The 15,891-nt window shown below is 46.5% G+C and overlaps 1 protein-coding gene across 1 annotated transcript; it reads right to left on the reverse strand.

Annotated features, from left to right (window-relative positions):
• Positions 1 to 4,973: 4,973 nt before the first annotated feature.
• On the reverse strand, positions 4,974 to 9,227 carry IER5 (immediate early response 5). The gene has a single exon (XM_032160842.2). The coding sequence runs from the start codon at positions 8,979 to 8,981 to the stop codon at positions 7,998 to 8,000; it is 984 nt and encodes a 327-aa protein (XP_032016733.1). The 5' UTR covers positions 8,982 to 9,227; the 3' UTR covers positions 4,974 to 7,997.
• Between the last annotated feature and the right edge of the window lie 6,664 nt (positions 9,228 to 15,891).

Consider the following 15,891-nt stretch of genomic DNA (forward strand, 5'->3'; position numbering starts at 1 on the left):
TTGTTTTGCGTGTTAACTGGAATGTAATGGCCGTGAGGGCCAGGGTCCTGTTGTCTGCATCTTTGTGTTCCCTATTCATGAGTTTCTTCTGGGTGTTCCTGTCAATGCTTAATTGAGGGGATCCAGGACTGAGTTGTTTATATCTTTTAGCTTTGCTTTACAAACACTAATTTATCTTCTAATCACAATTGTGAGGCAAGTGGATACTTTATTTTAAAACTGTAAATAGAAACCAATAAAGATGAATGACTTTCCAAATCGTGAGTCACATGTTCAGAGTCAAGACCACAGTCCTTTGCCCAGAGAGGTCTCAAGGAATCAGTCCAGGGCTGATTCTAACACTGCCTCTGCTTGGGTCCTTACTTGACCATTCATGATGACCTGCTGCTCACTCTCTGGACCTCATTTAGTCTTTTCTGCCTGGTAAGTAAGAGACTCCCCGTTTCATCTCCTGAGGGCATTCAGGAGCCTTAGCAAGCTGCCAGCTCCATGTTAGGCGGCCAGATGCCTGATGCTGAGGTGACTGAAAGGTTGGGAAGCAGACAGCTGGGCCAGCCCACGCACCAGAATCGCCCCCACACCGCATCTTTACAGCTGCTCTCTGCAGTGCAGGCTAGGAGCGCCTTTCAAACTGCATTCTGAAGAGGGAGGGGGGTGCGAGGAGAAACCGGCAGGAGCTATAGGACGTAATCACCCAAGCAGAGCATCGCATATACCTCAACTTCAGTTTCTGACACAGAATCTTTGCTTTTAGGGATTTCTCCCATGGCCCTAAAAAGAAAAGTCACTACACAGTCTCTTAAGTAGGTCACACAGAGTGCTAGCTGATAAATGCAGATGCCAAGGCACTTTCACCCTTTTCCAAACCAAAAATAAAACTTGGAAATTGTCTGAAGAAAACAGGAGGTTGTGATGCAGTTTAAGAAAAGCCAAGGAGAAAAAAGTGTGTGGGGTGCTCCTGCCCTAAATTCACTCGGCCCATAGCAGACCTTCTTGAGCAGAACTTGACTGAGTGGCAGTTCCTCCTCCACCTCCCCACATCACTTCACAACCCTGTAGCTCACTTCCCGCTGGTCACCTCTGCTGCACGACCCCAGGGGGTTATGAGGACTCCCCACTCCCACTTTAGTGACTCTGTAAAAAGTCTCTATTAATCAATCAAAGCCTAGAAGGGGGAGATAAGGCAAAGAGGCACTTTTGGATTTCTCCATCTGAGCAGCTCTGTGATTCATTATCTGTTCTAGAAAGCAGCACACGCAGTTCCAGCAAAAAAAAAAAAAAAAAGTTGGGGTGGGGAGCGGAAATGCCGTGTAGCCCACGTTCGGGCTCCCCTGGCTTTACCTCTCCTTTCCTGCATCTGGCCACAAGCCAAGTTGGGTTTCAGCTGCTGCTCCTGTTTCTAGGATGTATACTCCCCTACCCACCCCCTGCTATTATGATGGAATTGGCAGTCTGGTGAGACACAGTCAGAGGATGATTTCCAGCTAACACAGCTGTGGCTTGATCTCCAGGGCCCAGAGTCTCTGGAGATTCTTTGCAAGTCTCGTGGTCAGGAAATCCAAATCTTTGCTCCTTCTTAGCGGGCTGTAGCATTCCCACTCACAGTTCTCTCCTTAGCAGTCAAGTTCTTCCCGAGGAAAATAATAAACACGAGTGTCCTCAGGAGAGGGTGGAGGGAGGGGAGACAGAGAAAGACCCAGACAGACAGAAATGGAAAGACAAAACAGCTAGAGCGCTGAAGGAAGTATCTATGCCACAGAAGACAGGCAGATCCTGTGACTGGCTAGAAAGAACGAACCAGATGTGGATCAACATAGAGAAAAACTCATGGATGGTATCTTGGATTCTGGAAGAGGATCGAGTGTGGAGAGTACCAAAGGAAATCCTACACTTCAGAGACAACATCGGTGTTTGCACAGAGGGAACAAAATGGTTTTTCTTTCACCTCACAGCATGCAGGTTTCCAACAGCTGCTCTGCCCCAAGACTTGAGAGGTGGAATGGGTTGAAGAACAAGCAGGTGGGAACACATGGCTTTCCGCACATCCCTGAATTCTAGAAAAACCGAAAGGAGCCTTGTCTTGGCATCTGGTGGAATGATTGGGCTGGGGCAACCTTGCAGAGGCCCCATTCATAGGGAAAAAGCAGAGGGCTGGGACCAGGTCTGCCTTGGTGCTAAATGGATGGAAAGGGGGCAGCTGTCTCACCATCCTGTAAGTTAGGGATATGGCTTACCACACAGGCCTAGAGGCTTCTTGTGACCAGGTCCCAGAAAACCTTATTACATAAAAAGTAGATTTACTGCAAATATCCCAGATGATACGGTTTGCCTCTATGTCCCCACCCAAATCTCAAGTTGTAATCCCCACATGTCAGGGGAGAGAAGTGATCGGATTATGGGGTGGTTCCCCCATGCTGTTCCCATGATAGTTTTATAAATGGTAGTTTTTCCTGCGCTCACACGTGCTCTCACCTGCTGCCATGTAAGACATGCCCACTTCCCCTTCCGCCATGATTGTAAGTTTCCTGAGGCTTCCCCAGACATGCAGAACTGTGAGCCAATTAAATCTCTTTTCTTTGTCAATTACCCAGTCTCGGGTATTTCTTTATAGTAGTGTGAAAATGGACTAATACACCAGGCCAGCTCTATGCCAGTCGCCTAGAAGAGTCACCTGCTAGAGGTGCTCAGTGGCAGTGCTGGATACCAGCCCTTCTTCTTGCAGCTTCCAAAAGCTGATAGCCAATACTCTATTTCACCTGCCCATAAGTGGGCAGCATCCGGTGGTAGAGGCTGCTGCTGGTCTGGAGAGGAGAGAGGAGAGGCCCTGTCAGGAATGCAGTCCCTGGAGGTTTCTCCTTCCCTGCCTGAAGGATTCCAGAGGTCTGAGATAAACCCCAGGCTGCAGTCCAGCAAAGAGCTCTGGGCTGTATTCCTCTGGGAGACAGCAATTGCTAGAGAGAGATTTTATTTTAAAACCCCCATTCCCACTGGGGGAGAGAGCAGTGGTAGCAGGCATTGGGAAAAACTTTGAATCAGGAAGGAGGCATTCAGCTAGATGTGCGTATCCTTTCACACTTTCTGCTCTTCCACATTTGTTCCCTATCGTACCCTTAAGAATTATTACTGAAAAACTCCAAGGGCATGCGTTAAGATCACAGTGATTCCTAACATCAACTCTCCTTCTATGTTTTTCCTCCCAAGGCTTTCCACTGGGTTGAATTTTAAATTTGAACAATGGTTCAAAGGCTGAGAGACAAACTGCTCATTACTGGAAAGAGTGCCAGGAATCCTGGGAAGCAAGCCTCCCTCCCCACCGGCGCACTGCACCTCATAGTAATGGCCTCTTTCATAGTCATGGAAAGGTTGGATCAGCGTTTCTTTTCTTTCCTGTCTTTTTTCAGGGACTGCTGGGATAAAAGGAAGTCTAGAAGAATAAAAAATTCACAAACAGGACAAGAATAAAATATTTAGGGCAAGAGATCAGAAATCCTTTGGTTATTCAGTGAACTGAACTAACTCTACTTTTTTTTTAAAAAAAGTACAAGGAAATAAATGTCCATCAAACGCCATATCACAGTAGGATTAGCCTGTTGACCCCATCACACAGGATCTGAGGCTAGGTTATCATGCCTAGTAAGTTGCAGTAAGAGAGACTCAGACTAACCCAGTGATAAGATGGAACAGTTTTATAATTATTAATTTCATTCCCAATATTTCCTACATCTTTATTCTGAGAAGCTTTCCACCAAACTTGTCAAATGACCTATTTCCTCTCACTTCACACTCCCAAATCCAATCAGTGATGAGTAGAAGGAAAGGTTATTTGGTGCCATAAAGAAAACCCAGTCACTTTGGAGGAGCAACTCAGGCTTTCCATCATTAGTTCCCATCGCCAAGAACAAATGATGGTTTCTAAAAGGGAAGACAGGGTTAAAACGACATGTTTGAGAAGTACATACTGGGCCGGGGGCAGTGGCTCACGCCTGTAATCCCAGCATTTTGGGAGGCCAAGGCAGGTGGATCACCGGAGGTCAGGAGTTTGAGACCAGCCTGGTCAACATGGTGAAACCTCGTCTCTACTAAAAATACAAAAGTTAGCCGGACTTGGTGGCGCATGCCTGTAATCCCAGCACTTTGGGAGGCTGAAGCAAGAGAATCGCTTGAACTAGGGAGGCGGAGGTTACAGTGAGCTGAGATCACACCACTGCGCTCTAGCCTGGGTAACAGAGCAAGACTCTGCCTCAAAAAAAACAAAAACTACATTACTAACATTTATCCCTTTATTCCCACCACCATTTTATATTTTTATATTTTTAGTAGAGACAGGGTTTCACTATGTTGGCCAGGCTGGTCTTGAACTCCTGACATCAGGCGATCCACCTGCCTCGGCCTCCCAAAGTGCTGGGATTACAGGTGTGAGCCACCGCGCCCAGACTTTATTCCCTATTAATGTGATCTTCTTGGAGTACTTGTTGGAAAGCACTTTGAACATCTGACTTTTATGAAGCAGTCAGAAGGTTTTTTTACACCCCAGAGCTAAGGTTAATTTGATCAAGAGACTAGGTCCCTCCCAGAGTGGTCAAGAAGTGGTTAGGTGCTAAAACCATGGCATCATTTCTAGTCACAATGCATCTGATTTGGTTGTGTGGTAGCCCTAGGTTGGCATTGGGAAGGCTCTTGTCCAGGACCTATCAATAAGCATGTTTTAAACATTCCATGCCCAAGTAATTCAAGCAAAAATAACTTTATGGGCTACTTTTTTCTTTACTCATCCACAGAAAGCATTTGTATGTCAACAAGAACTTTGCTCCTTGCCTGTTTTCACTCCAGCTTACTCCTCCCTGAAAATAGAGTTGTTTGATACAATTGGAAAAAATCATCCGGTTGGTGTGACATTCACAGCAACAAAACTATGTTGGTAGAACAAAGCTTCCTGACTGCCAAGTGTCCAGAGAAAAAGAGGAATAAAGGAACCCAGCATTCACACATAGGACCACTTAAAAATAGATTCTCCATTCTCCTCTTTTCTTACAAATACACACAAATCTTTGACCACAGTGTATCTGATTTATACACAGAATTAACTTCTACATTAACAATAATTAACAGTTGCGTGCTTATTACATATGAGGTACTCTTCTAAGAGCATTAACTTATTAATTTTCACAACCCTATGAGATAGATCCAATTACCCCAATTTTACATTTGAAAAACCTGAGGCACAGAGAGATGAAGTAACTTGTCCAAGGTCCCACAGCTAGGTGGCAGAGCCAAGATAGAAAAACCCAAGCAGGCCAGGTTGTGGTGGCTCATGCCTGCAATCCCAGCACTTTGGGAGGCTGGGGCAGGAGGATTGCTTGAGGCCAGGAGTTCAAGACGAACCTGGCCAACATAGCTCACTTTATATTTACTTTTTATAATAAAATAAATAAAGGAAGACACCAAGCAGCCTGGCTCCAGGGCCCATGCTCTAACTACTATACTATACTGCTTCTGCAACAAAAAAGAGAATGATCTTTTCTAATTCCTACAAAGCTTTATCCTCCTATCAAGTATGCCAATTTACATTCTTTAAGCAGACACATGGACCCAGGTTCATCTTAATGTGAAACCAAGGATCAACTTTAGTGTCATCCAAAACACATCAGCTCTCTTAAACACACCAAATGTTACCCTCTTTCAAACATAAAATACACTGAGATCGCTGTTCAAGCATCATACTTTCTAACAACAGGAAATGTTTGCAGAATTAAGGCCCTGGACACCTTCTTCAGTTTAAGCAGTCAGCACTTCATGGATCTTTTGTAGCTGTAACAGAATTTAAGTAGCTACTTTCTGAAAGAAAAAGTCAATTTAACAAGACCCTAATTTGAGAATGTTTAATTCTATAAATACATTATTATGGCGACAGAGCATAAAGTAGAAAGTTCCCTATGCTGAAGGAACCACTAATAGATTTGCCGAAATATCAAGGCACGAGGCACTGGCCTATTTAGCTAAAACAGAAGTTCATATAATTGGGAGTTAAGGCCAAGACACCATTCATATGCCTCTTATGCTCGAAGGCTATGACCTTTAAACCTTTGTCTCTTTCTTCAATCTCTCCCATCTTTTAAACCCTATATACTCATAAGTTGTTAGAAACCAGTACCATCTTTTAAAGTCCTGGCAACTGTACCGTATTTTAATAAACACCATTCCCTAATTGATTTGCTTCTGAAATAGATTATTGAATACCTTTCAAACACTGAACATGAAGAGACAAAAAGCTCTCTTAATGGCAGTGATTTTAGTAAACTCGATGGCTGTTTTGGCTGTCATCGCCTAAGTGTCTGCTATGACCAAACACTGATGTCACCATTTGAGGAACAAATCAGGAAGTTTTGGTAAATGAGAATTAAATTTGCCCAGCCCTCCTTCCTTATCTGGTTTGATGCAAGTAATTTCCCTCTCAGCAATACATTTACTTTCTAGATATAAGAGAAAAATTGAAAATTTACATCCTGACATCCACTGTGATGCAGAGGTGGACCTGACAATTTGGACAAGTCAGTCCCTTTCATCTTCCTATGTCAGTTCGAATGGGCTTTTAAGGTAAACTACTATCTAAACTTTTTTTTTTCAATTACAAAGCTAAAAGATGACCCATATTAATAGCTTAACAGGAAACAAAGTTTTGCTGAAAACCATTTTTGTGGATAAGCGGGGCTTCAAAAGTTGATGGTTAAATTACTTAGTATTAGACACCCACATATTGGGTGACAAATTGGTCTAAACTGACCTTAGAAAAGGTAGTTGTAGTGGCAGGTTTCTAGAACCTGGCAGGTCGCTGATATTAGTATCTAATAGCAGTCCTCTGATCTAGGAGGAAAAATTAAACGTGTCTCTCTTGATACTTAGTGGAGTCAGTAAACAATGTCCTCAGTCTGCGAATGACTGATACTAAGAACCACACCTTCAATTTTCTAGCCCAGGCCCTGGTTTCCCTCCTCCCACTTCCCTCCCAACCCAGGCAGGTTATTACAGACAAGCAGGCAGTTACGTTGCTTCAAAATATTTAATACGTGTTACACACGTAGAAGTTACATTTTTATACAAAAATCAATACAACGAAGGAGAAAATACTGTACAAAAACCTTATCAGCTCCCCCAACCTTTATACAACAAAGACTGGAGTCACCATATCTACAAAACCATAAGGTCTTTCCACTTCGGACTTCTGTCTGTAAACTTTCATTAAACACTTTTTAAAAGCACCGTGTAGTACTTCTGACCTAGAGCTTTTAAAAATATATCTTTTCTCTATAAACTCCATTATTTCCAAGCTTGAACTCTTCCGTGAAGTTCGTCAAGCTTTTTCTCCCCTGCGGGGAAGCAAAGGACCGTTAATATGCCCCTTTCCTAGAGTAATCACAGGATATAAACGTTTCTTCATTGGGAGAGGAAGGTGGGGAGGGACACAAGGAATCCAAGTCTGTGCTCCTGACTAAATCCCTCTCGTCTTAGGAAATCCTGTGCGGAAACGCCACTCCTGGCCCTGAAGCGGGTCTAGCTTTCCGGTGAGGGGTGGGTGTAAAGTCCCTCCCTCCCCGGAGAACGAATGGGGAACTCCCCGGCCCAAGACCTTTTAGCCGCTTCCTTCTCCACGCAGCCGGCAGAGGAAAGTCCCTGTCTGCCCCCAATCTCTTAAGCCCTGGGGGAAGGAGTGGTGCATTCCAGAAGAGCAAAATAGTCTTAATGCCACAAGACAAACTTACATACACAGACATACACAAACACAAAAGTTAACGATCGTCCTCTTCCAATGAGCCTCAAGCTCCCAGGTCTCCAGATAAGCCAGATGCGCCCGGGGGCAGTTTGCGATGCCCAGAGGCAACCAGTCTGCCCAACGCGCTCAGCGCCCGCGGTCTCTGGGCGTCCTCGCAGCCGAGAAGGGCCCGGCCCTCACTTCGGGGACGCCCGCTGCTCAACCTCCTTCCTGCACGGGGGCCAAGGGCTCAGAAGGCCACGATGGCTGTGCTCCAGGGGTTCATGTCTCTCAGCACCGGCTTATCGCAGCAGATCTGCCCGGGCTCGGCGGCTTCCGGACCGCTCTCCTCTCCCTCCTCTTCCTCCCTGCCGCCCCCGGGGCTTTTCCGTAGGAGTCCCGAGAAACTGGATCCGAAGATAGTGATGAGGTTAGCCACGTTCCCGGTCTCCATCTCCTCCGCGTCTTCGTCCTCTCCTCCACTCGGCGGCTGCTCTAAGTTCCGGCGGGGCTTCTTGAGCGGGGTCGAGCCGGGCGCCAGGCAGCCCGCTGGGCCGCCGCCCACCCCCGCCGCGCCGCGCTTCCTGGGGCACACCGCGGGCGGCGCGGGGGGCTCGTCCTCGGTTGGTCGCGGCGCGCAGCAGCAGGCAGCGCGGGGGGTCGCGGCCGGTGTACCCGGCGGGTCCTCCCCGCCTAGGAGGCAGCCGCAGGGGCGGCGCGCGGCACGAGATCCCTCGGGGAAGACGCCCCAGCCTCCGGCGGGACCCTCGGCTTCTCTGGCCGCCGCCGGGCGCGGCCCCTCCACGCGACTCCAGGCAGCTTCCGTCGCGTCCACCTCTCTGCCCTGAAGAACGTCCCCGACTCCAGTCACCGTGGCCACCGGGACCTCTTCCACTACCCGCGGCGCGTCTGAGACGTAGGAGCGCTCCGGCTGCGGCTCTGTCTCCGGCCAAGAGGCACGGGCGGCGGGCGGGGGCGGCTCTCCCCAGCCGGCGGGTGGCCCGGCCGCCGGCTCCCCGGGCTGCTGCTGCGGTGGCGGCGCCGGGGTCCCAGCGGGACCGGCCAGGTAGAGGCCGGGGCACGGGTCGCTCAGGTAGACTTGGCGGGCGCTGCGCAGCACCAGCGAGACCAGAAGGTTCTTATGCAGCTTGATGCCGCCGCGCTGGACCCGCGAGTTGTAAATCTTGCCCAGAGAGATGCTGACGATGCGGTGAGCCTCCAGCTTGAACTCCATCCTGCCTCCCCTGCACAGGGCCGTCGGCGCCGGGGTGACGGGGTGTTACGTTCGGAAACTGGGAGGGAACAGGAGGCGCAAACAAGTCCACCCCCTGGGCACACCCTCGATCACCTAAGACTCCGAAGAGAAACGACTCCAGTGACACGCGCGCTGCTCTACTAACCTCTCCACACAAAACAACTGCCCCGTTTCGGGTCCGGTCGCTAAACAGGGCAGCCCGGCCGCCCCGCACCTTATATAGGCTCCTCGACCGCCAATCACGAAGGGCCGCCAACCGTTCCGGGGCTGGCCGGCGCGCCCTCGTGCGCCGCGCACGGCCAATCGGAGCCCGAGGAGGGGCTCCAGGGCCCGTTCGAACGTTAGTCCCGCGGAGCAGGCTCTTAAAGGGGGCGACGGCTTGTGGCCGCAGACCAGGCCCGTGGGGAGTGAGTGTTGGGGACCGTGCTCGAGAGCGCTACTGTTTGGAGTTACAGATTCTGGCTTGTGCGATGGCTTGCCGGAACCAAAGCGAACAAAATATTCGAACTTTCTTCCGAGCAGGGTGGTGGACTCTGTTCTGCCATAAAGTCCTGATCCTTCCCTAATCGACTCCGCCCTCACCAGCCACGCCACCGTTTCCAGGCCGGCCACACCTGTAAGCGACCCCCCTCAACTCTGGCAAAAATAGAGATGGTGGCCATACGCGGCGGAGGACACCCCTGGATAACAAATAGTATTACTGCAAAGTATTAGACAATCATTATTTTTGGATGAGCCGCTTTCCCCGCTAGAGTCACATACACTCTTAGCAGCTGTCAGTTCTAACCCCAAAGAAAAGGGGGATTCTAAAAGTTTTTGGCTAGGTTTTTGGCTTCTTATCAAGGAATTGTGTCTAGATACAAAGTTATTGGTTGTCCGCTAAAGCTGGCATCTTTCACTTTGTTCTCTAGATTCTAGAACAAACCCAGTTATCAAATAGGTTAAATGGAAGATGTTACAGGTTCTCCACAATGATTTTTTTTCCTTTTTTTTTTCCCTCCATTTCCATTTTTCCATTACAAGGACTGACCAGTCCAGCCTTGGAAAAATCGAGCAAGTTCTGAAAATAAAAAGAAAGAAGTCCTGTGTTCCCATGATGATGTCATAATTTCATTTTGTGTCAAGGTAAAAATATAGTGCTAGGGAGTTCCAGAATTTTCTGGTCAGTCAACAACTTAGTCCATCTACTGGTCCTTATAAGTATATCAGGACACAATGACCACAGGGTTGCCCAGGGTCCTGGACTGGAAACATGGAGTCACTTCCAGTAAGTTCCACCGAAGCTCCACCACAGACCTGCCTGAGGACTCTGGGTAAATAACCTCAGGCCGCCTCAGTGTCTCCACTGCTGAAAAGGGGAAGTCACATACACATGTGCTTTATCGTACAGATGATAAATGACAACTTCTCAGCCACAATCTGAATGAGAAAACTAAGCACTGCTTTCTTGGAGTCCATGTGGAACCCTGGGCCTGATCCTGCCCCAGGGGTTGGTCAAGCAATGAATTTATTTAGGAAAAATACCAGTGAAGAGTGGGCTTGATCCTGACCAATTCACAATCTCCAGAGGATGTGATGGCTCAATAGCATTACCTGTGCCCACACCTGATGGTAACTGAGACAGCAGGCTCTGAGACCCAGAGTTCCTCCCCTCTAGGAATTTTCAGCCCACGTAGAGAAAGAGATAAAATAATGACACAATTATAAAACCAAATAGCATATATTGAGTAACAACGCAAGAATTTTTCTCTTCTCTTTTTCTTTGCAAGTTATTAGTCACTATAAAGCAATGGCTAAGAGCACAGGCTGTGGAGGCCAGCTTCCTAGGTTGGAATCCCAGCTTCACCTTTCACTTGCTGCATGGCCTCTGGAAAATTATTTCACTTCTCTGTGCTGCCGTCTTTTTTATTACAAAATAATCAGCCGGGTGTGGTGGCTCACGCCTGTAATCCTATCACTTTGGAAGGACAAGGCGGGCGGATCACTTGAGGTCAGGAGTTCAAGACCAGCCTGGCTAATATGGTGAAACCCTGTCTCTACTTTTAAAAAAAAAATACAATAATTAGCCTGGCATGGCGGCAGTTGCCTGTAATCCCAGCTACTCGGAAGGCTGAGGCAGGAGAATGGCTTGAACCCAGGAGGCAGAGGTTGCAGTGAGCTGAGATCACACCATTGTACTCCAGCCTGGGCAACAGAGTGAGACTCTGTCTCAAAAAATACAATACAATAAAATAAATATAAATATAATAATAATAATGCCTACCTCTTAGAGTTTTTGTGAGGATACAACAAGGTAGCACATGCAAAGCTCATAGAACAGCACCTGGCATATAATAAGCTATCAATGTAGGCTAGTTCTCAGAACACACTACCCCGCATACTCCCTTGGGGTGGGAGAAGAGGCTGGGAGAAGAAAGGAACATAGATGGGAGAAAGTTTCACCAAAGAAGTTGTATCTGAAGAGAGTGCTGAAACCCTCTGAGGTAGGATCCACAAGTTCCAAGCAGCAGGAGCAACAGAGTCCAGTGTAGGGAACATCTTACTTTGCAATTGTGCTGGGCACATGCCCAAAAGCAAGTGAGAAAGGCTAGAAACAGAGGCCGAGGCTGCATGATAGTGGGTTGTGGGTGCCTTAATGAGGAGATAGGACCACAGGGACCTTACTAAAGGTTGTTCAGTAAGGGAAACACAGAATAGATTCCAGAACAGTTGGTGCCTAGAAGAGCACATATAAAGCTCTTGTGAAAATTTAGGCAAAGGGTTGTGAAGACCTGAACTAGGTGAAGGCAACAAGAATGAAGAAACTGGCAGGGCGTGGTGGCTCACGCCTGTAATCCCAGCACTTTGGGAGGCCGAGGTGGGCGGATCACGAGGTTAGGAGTTCAAGACCAGCCCGGCCAGCATGGTGAAACCCCATCTCTACTAAAAATACAAAAAATTAGCCGGGCATGGTGGCACGTGCCTGTAATCCCAGCTACTCTGGACGCTGAGGCAGGGGAATTGCTGAAACTCAGCAGGCAGAGGTTACAGTGAGCCGGGGTCGCACCATTGCACTCCAGCCTGGGCAACAGAGCGAGACTCCATCTCAAAAAAAGAATGAAGAAACTGAGAGACAAAAGAACTTTAGTGATGATCTGGGATGGTCCCACTCACCCATCCAGACAGGTTATTGCTAGCACCAGCGTCTTGCCTTCCATGAAGCCTTTCTGACCCACCTGAGCTGAGCTTTTCCATCATCCACCACTGTACTCAGCACACTCCTTCATCATTGCCCTCATCACTTTCTCCTGTCATGCCCAGTGCCCCTCCCAGACTATGCCCTCATTGAAGGCAGGAGCCCAGCTCATATTTGTAGCCAGGATATGGTGAAAATACATAACAACTGGTGCAATACAGGCACTAACCATCAGAACAGGGTCCTGGAAGCCCTTACAAAGCTAGGGGTTTGCAGGGCTCCTGTAAGAGGGGCTGCATGGCCAGTAAGGGGGCTACTCACTGGCTTAGGGCAGAGGTTCTATCGACTGACGTGGAAACATTTCAATACTTTAACAACTGGGTTGGCTGTACCAGTGCATACTGAGTGATTATGCACTTGGATTAATGAATTCCTAATAATAATAATGTTTACCAAGCACTGTGCTAGACATAGTACACGCATTATTTAGCACATTTATAAAGTTCTGAAAGTAGACATCATTATCTTCATTTACATTTAACCTACTTAAAGCTCCAGTGTGGGGTCATGGGGTTAGATTGCCTGGCTCCACTTCTCACTGCTGTGTAACCTTTGGAAAGTCATCTCACCTCTAGGTAAAATGGGAAATCCATATTCTAGTTTGTTTATATAGGCAAGTTATTTAACCTCTTTGTGCCTCAGTCTCCTGTGAAAAAAATGGGAATAATAAAAATAATTAAATTGCTTAGTACGGTTCCTAGCACCATATAAACCCTTGTAATTCTTAGTTATTGTTGTTATTATGGTTATTGTTATTACACCAGTGCCTAGCACAGTTCTGAACACATAGTAGGTACACTCTTAGTACTTGTTGAATTTTTAATGCTTTTTCTGCTGTACCACATAATAGGTGCTTAATAAATGTCTGATGACTTTTAAGTTGCACATTATCACTGTCATTATCAGGATTTTCTTTGATCCTGAGCCAACGAAATGGAACCTTTAGAATTCATGTCTGGAGGGCCCGAGTTCTTATGATCAGGAAACTTCACCTCCACCTACCAAAAAAAGTGGGACGATAGCATATTCTTCTAAGCTTTAGCAAGCAGGAACTGAGTTAGAATTTGCCATCATCCATCCCTGAGATTTTGTCAGTTGAAAAAAGAAGTTCGCAGCATGATCAGAAACAGTAGGGTTATCAGAAGAACAGAGGAAGCAACTGCTCTGGAAGAAAAGGCCAGAGCACCTCCCACAGGTCTGTTCTGTCTTTTCACCCCTCTGCTGGGCACAGGCAGATTAGTACAAGGAGCTTTGGACTCTGCTGTTCCCACAGCTGTCTGAGGCTGCTCAGGGGCTATCTGGGCTCAAGCCTGTGGATTCCTGTCAGCACAGGGCTGCTCTACCCACTGCTGTTGACACTATTTATGCCCTTGTTTACACAACTAATTGAAGCCTAAGTATTATTATCAGACGATTAAAGATCTTAACTTGCCTTAAATTACGTCTGGTCTGTGCAAACCCACTATAGATTATGCACACGGTAGCTATGTGAGAAGTAACAATTAGTAAGAAGGGAGTTGGTGAAAGAAGAATGTTATTTGCACTGTCCCTACCTTTCAATATTAGGACATTTTCAATTGGTGGGGGGTGAAGGGCAGTGTCAATGTTGCTTATGCAATCAAATAGTCATTTGTATGACATACTAAATTTTTAGGGGGAAAAGATCTATAAAAATACATTATTAGCACTTTATGTAAGTGATACTCCTTTTTTTCTTCTGAGAACAGACAAATCCACTTTTTTTTTTTTTTTGAGACAGAATCTCACTCTGTTGCCCAGGCTGGAGTGCAGTGGTGTGATCATGGCTCACTGAAACTTCCGCCTCTCAGCCTTCCAAGTAGCTGGGACAACAGGCGCATGCCACCACAATGGCTAATTTTTGTATTTTTAGTAGAGATGGGGTTTCACCATGTTGGCTACGCTGGTCTCAAACTCCTGACCTCAATTGATCCACCTGCCTCGGCCTCCCAAAGTGCTGGGATAACAGGTATGAGCCACTGCACCTGGCCCAAATCCACTTTTTAGTTTGTTCCTTTTTTCTCTCACTATTCTGGATATTGTACATCTTTTTTTTTTTTTTCTCTTGGCTGCTTGATTTTCTTTTTCATTTTTCTTTTATTTATTTTTTTTTGAGACAGAGCCCTGCTCTGTCGCCCAGGCTGGAGTGCAGTGGCACAATCTCAGCTCACTGCAGCCTCCACCTCCCGGGTTCAAGCAATTCTCCTGCCTCAGCCTCCCGAGTAGCTGGGACTACAGGCGTGCACCACCACACCTGGCTAATTTTTGTATTTTTAGTAGAGACAGGGTTTCACCATGTTGGCCAGGATGGTCTTGATCTCTTGACCTTGTGATCTGCCTGCCTTAGCCTCCCAAAGTGCTGGGATTACAGGCGTGAGCCACCGTGCCTGGCCCTGGCTACTTGATTTTCTTTCTTTCTTTCTTTTTTTTTTTTTTTTTTTTGAGATGGAGTCTCGCTGTGTCACCCAGGAACCCAGGCTGGAGTGCAGTGGCGCGATCTCGGCCCACTGCAAGCTCCGCCTCCCGGAGTCAGGGATTTTCTATATAATTTTTAAATTTTCAAATGGCGTTTGACTAGGAATGCACACCAAAACCTGTCTTTTTCCCTCCTCTCCATTTTCATTCCTAAACTGCTTACAACCCTGCCCACCTTCTTGTACTAAATTTTGAATCTTTGTTCAGATAACCTTAAATTGTTTTTTGTCTTTTCTGTTTTTTGGTTTTTGTTTTGTTTTTGTTTTTGTTTTTTAGACAGAGTCTTGCTCTGTTGCCCAGGCTGGAGTACAGTGGTGGGATCTCAGCTCACTGCGACCTCTGCGTCCTGCGTTCAAGAGAGTCTTGTGTCTTAGCCTCCCTGGGATTACAGGCGTGCGCCACCACACCTGGTTAATTTTTTTGTATTTTTAGTAGAGATGGGGTTTCACCATGTTGGCCAAGCTGGTCTTGAATTCCTGACCTCAAGTCATCCGCCCGCCTCAGCCTCCCAAAATGTTAGGATTACAGGCATGAGCCATTGCACCGGCCACTAGAGAACCTTAAACTGTTTTTATGATCAACTTTTTCAGATCCTGTCTCCTTTAAGACTCCTAAGGAAAATAAATTCTTCAATAAGGGTAGAGAAATCAAACTCATTAAAATGAGCCTAGGATCCTATCGAGCTGCAGAATGAGAAAACACCACCATATAAAACCCTAGACCTGTGCTGTTCACTACATCGGCTACTAGCCACATGTGGCTAGTGAGCACATGAAATGTGTTAAGTACAACTGAGGAACCGCATTTTATGTTTTATGTAATTTTAATCCATTTAAATTTAAAAATTGAAGCAGAATACGTGTCTCCTGAAACCCAACCTTATTGTGTCATGTTTTTGAATTTTGAAAATCTAGCATCTCAATTGATATGTGCTGTTACCGTAAAATACACAGCAGGTTTCAAAGACATAGGATGAAAAAGAGAATATAAAATATCTCATTTGTATTTTTATAATGGCTATATGTTGAAATTATACAATTTTGGATATATTGGGTTAAATAAAATAGATTATTAATATTAATTTAATCTGTTTCTAAAATTTTATGTATGTGGCTCGAATTATATTTCTATTGGACAATACTGCCCTGGGGACAATAAGGG

The sequence above is a fragment of the Hylobates moloch genome, unplaced genomic scaffold (assembly GCF_009828535.3).
Source record: "Hylobates moloch isolate HMO894 unplaced genomic scaffold, HMol_V3 SCAFFOLD_8, whole genome shotgun sequence".
In the NCBI taxonomy this organism is placed as follows: Eukaryota; Metazoa; Chordata; class Mammalia; order Primates; family Hylobatidae; genus Hylobates; species Hylobates moloch.

Bases quoted from the DNA above. Each gene is read 5' to 3' on its own strand.
- IER5 (XM_032160842.2), bottom strand. From the start codon at position 8,981: ATGGAGTTCAAGCTGGAGGCTCACCGCATCGTCAGCATCTCTCTGGGC.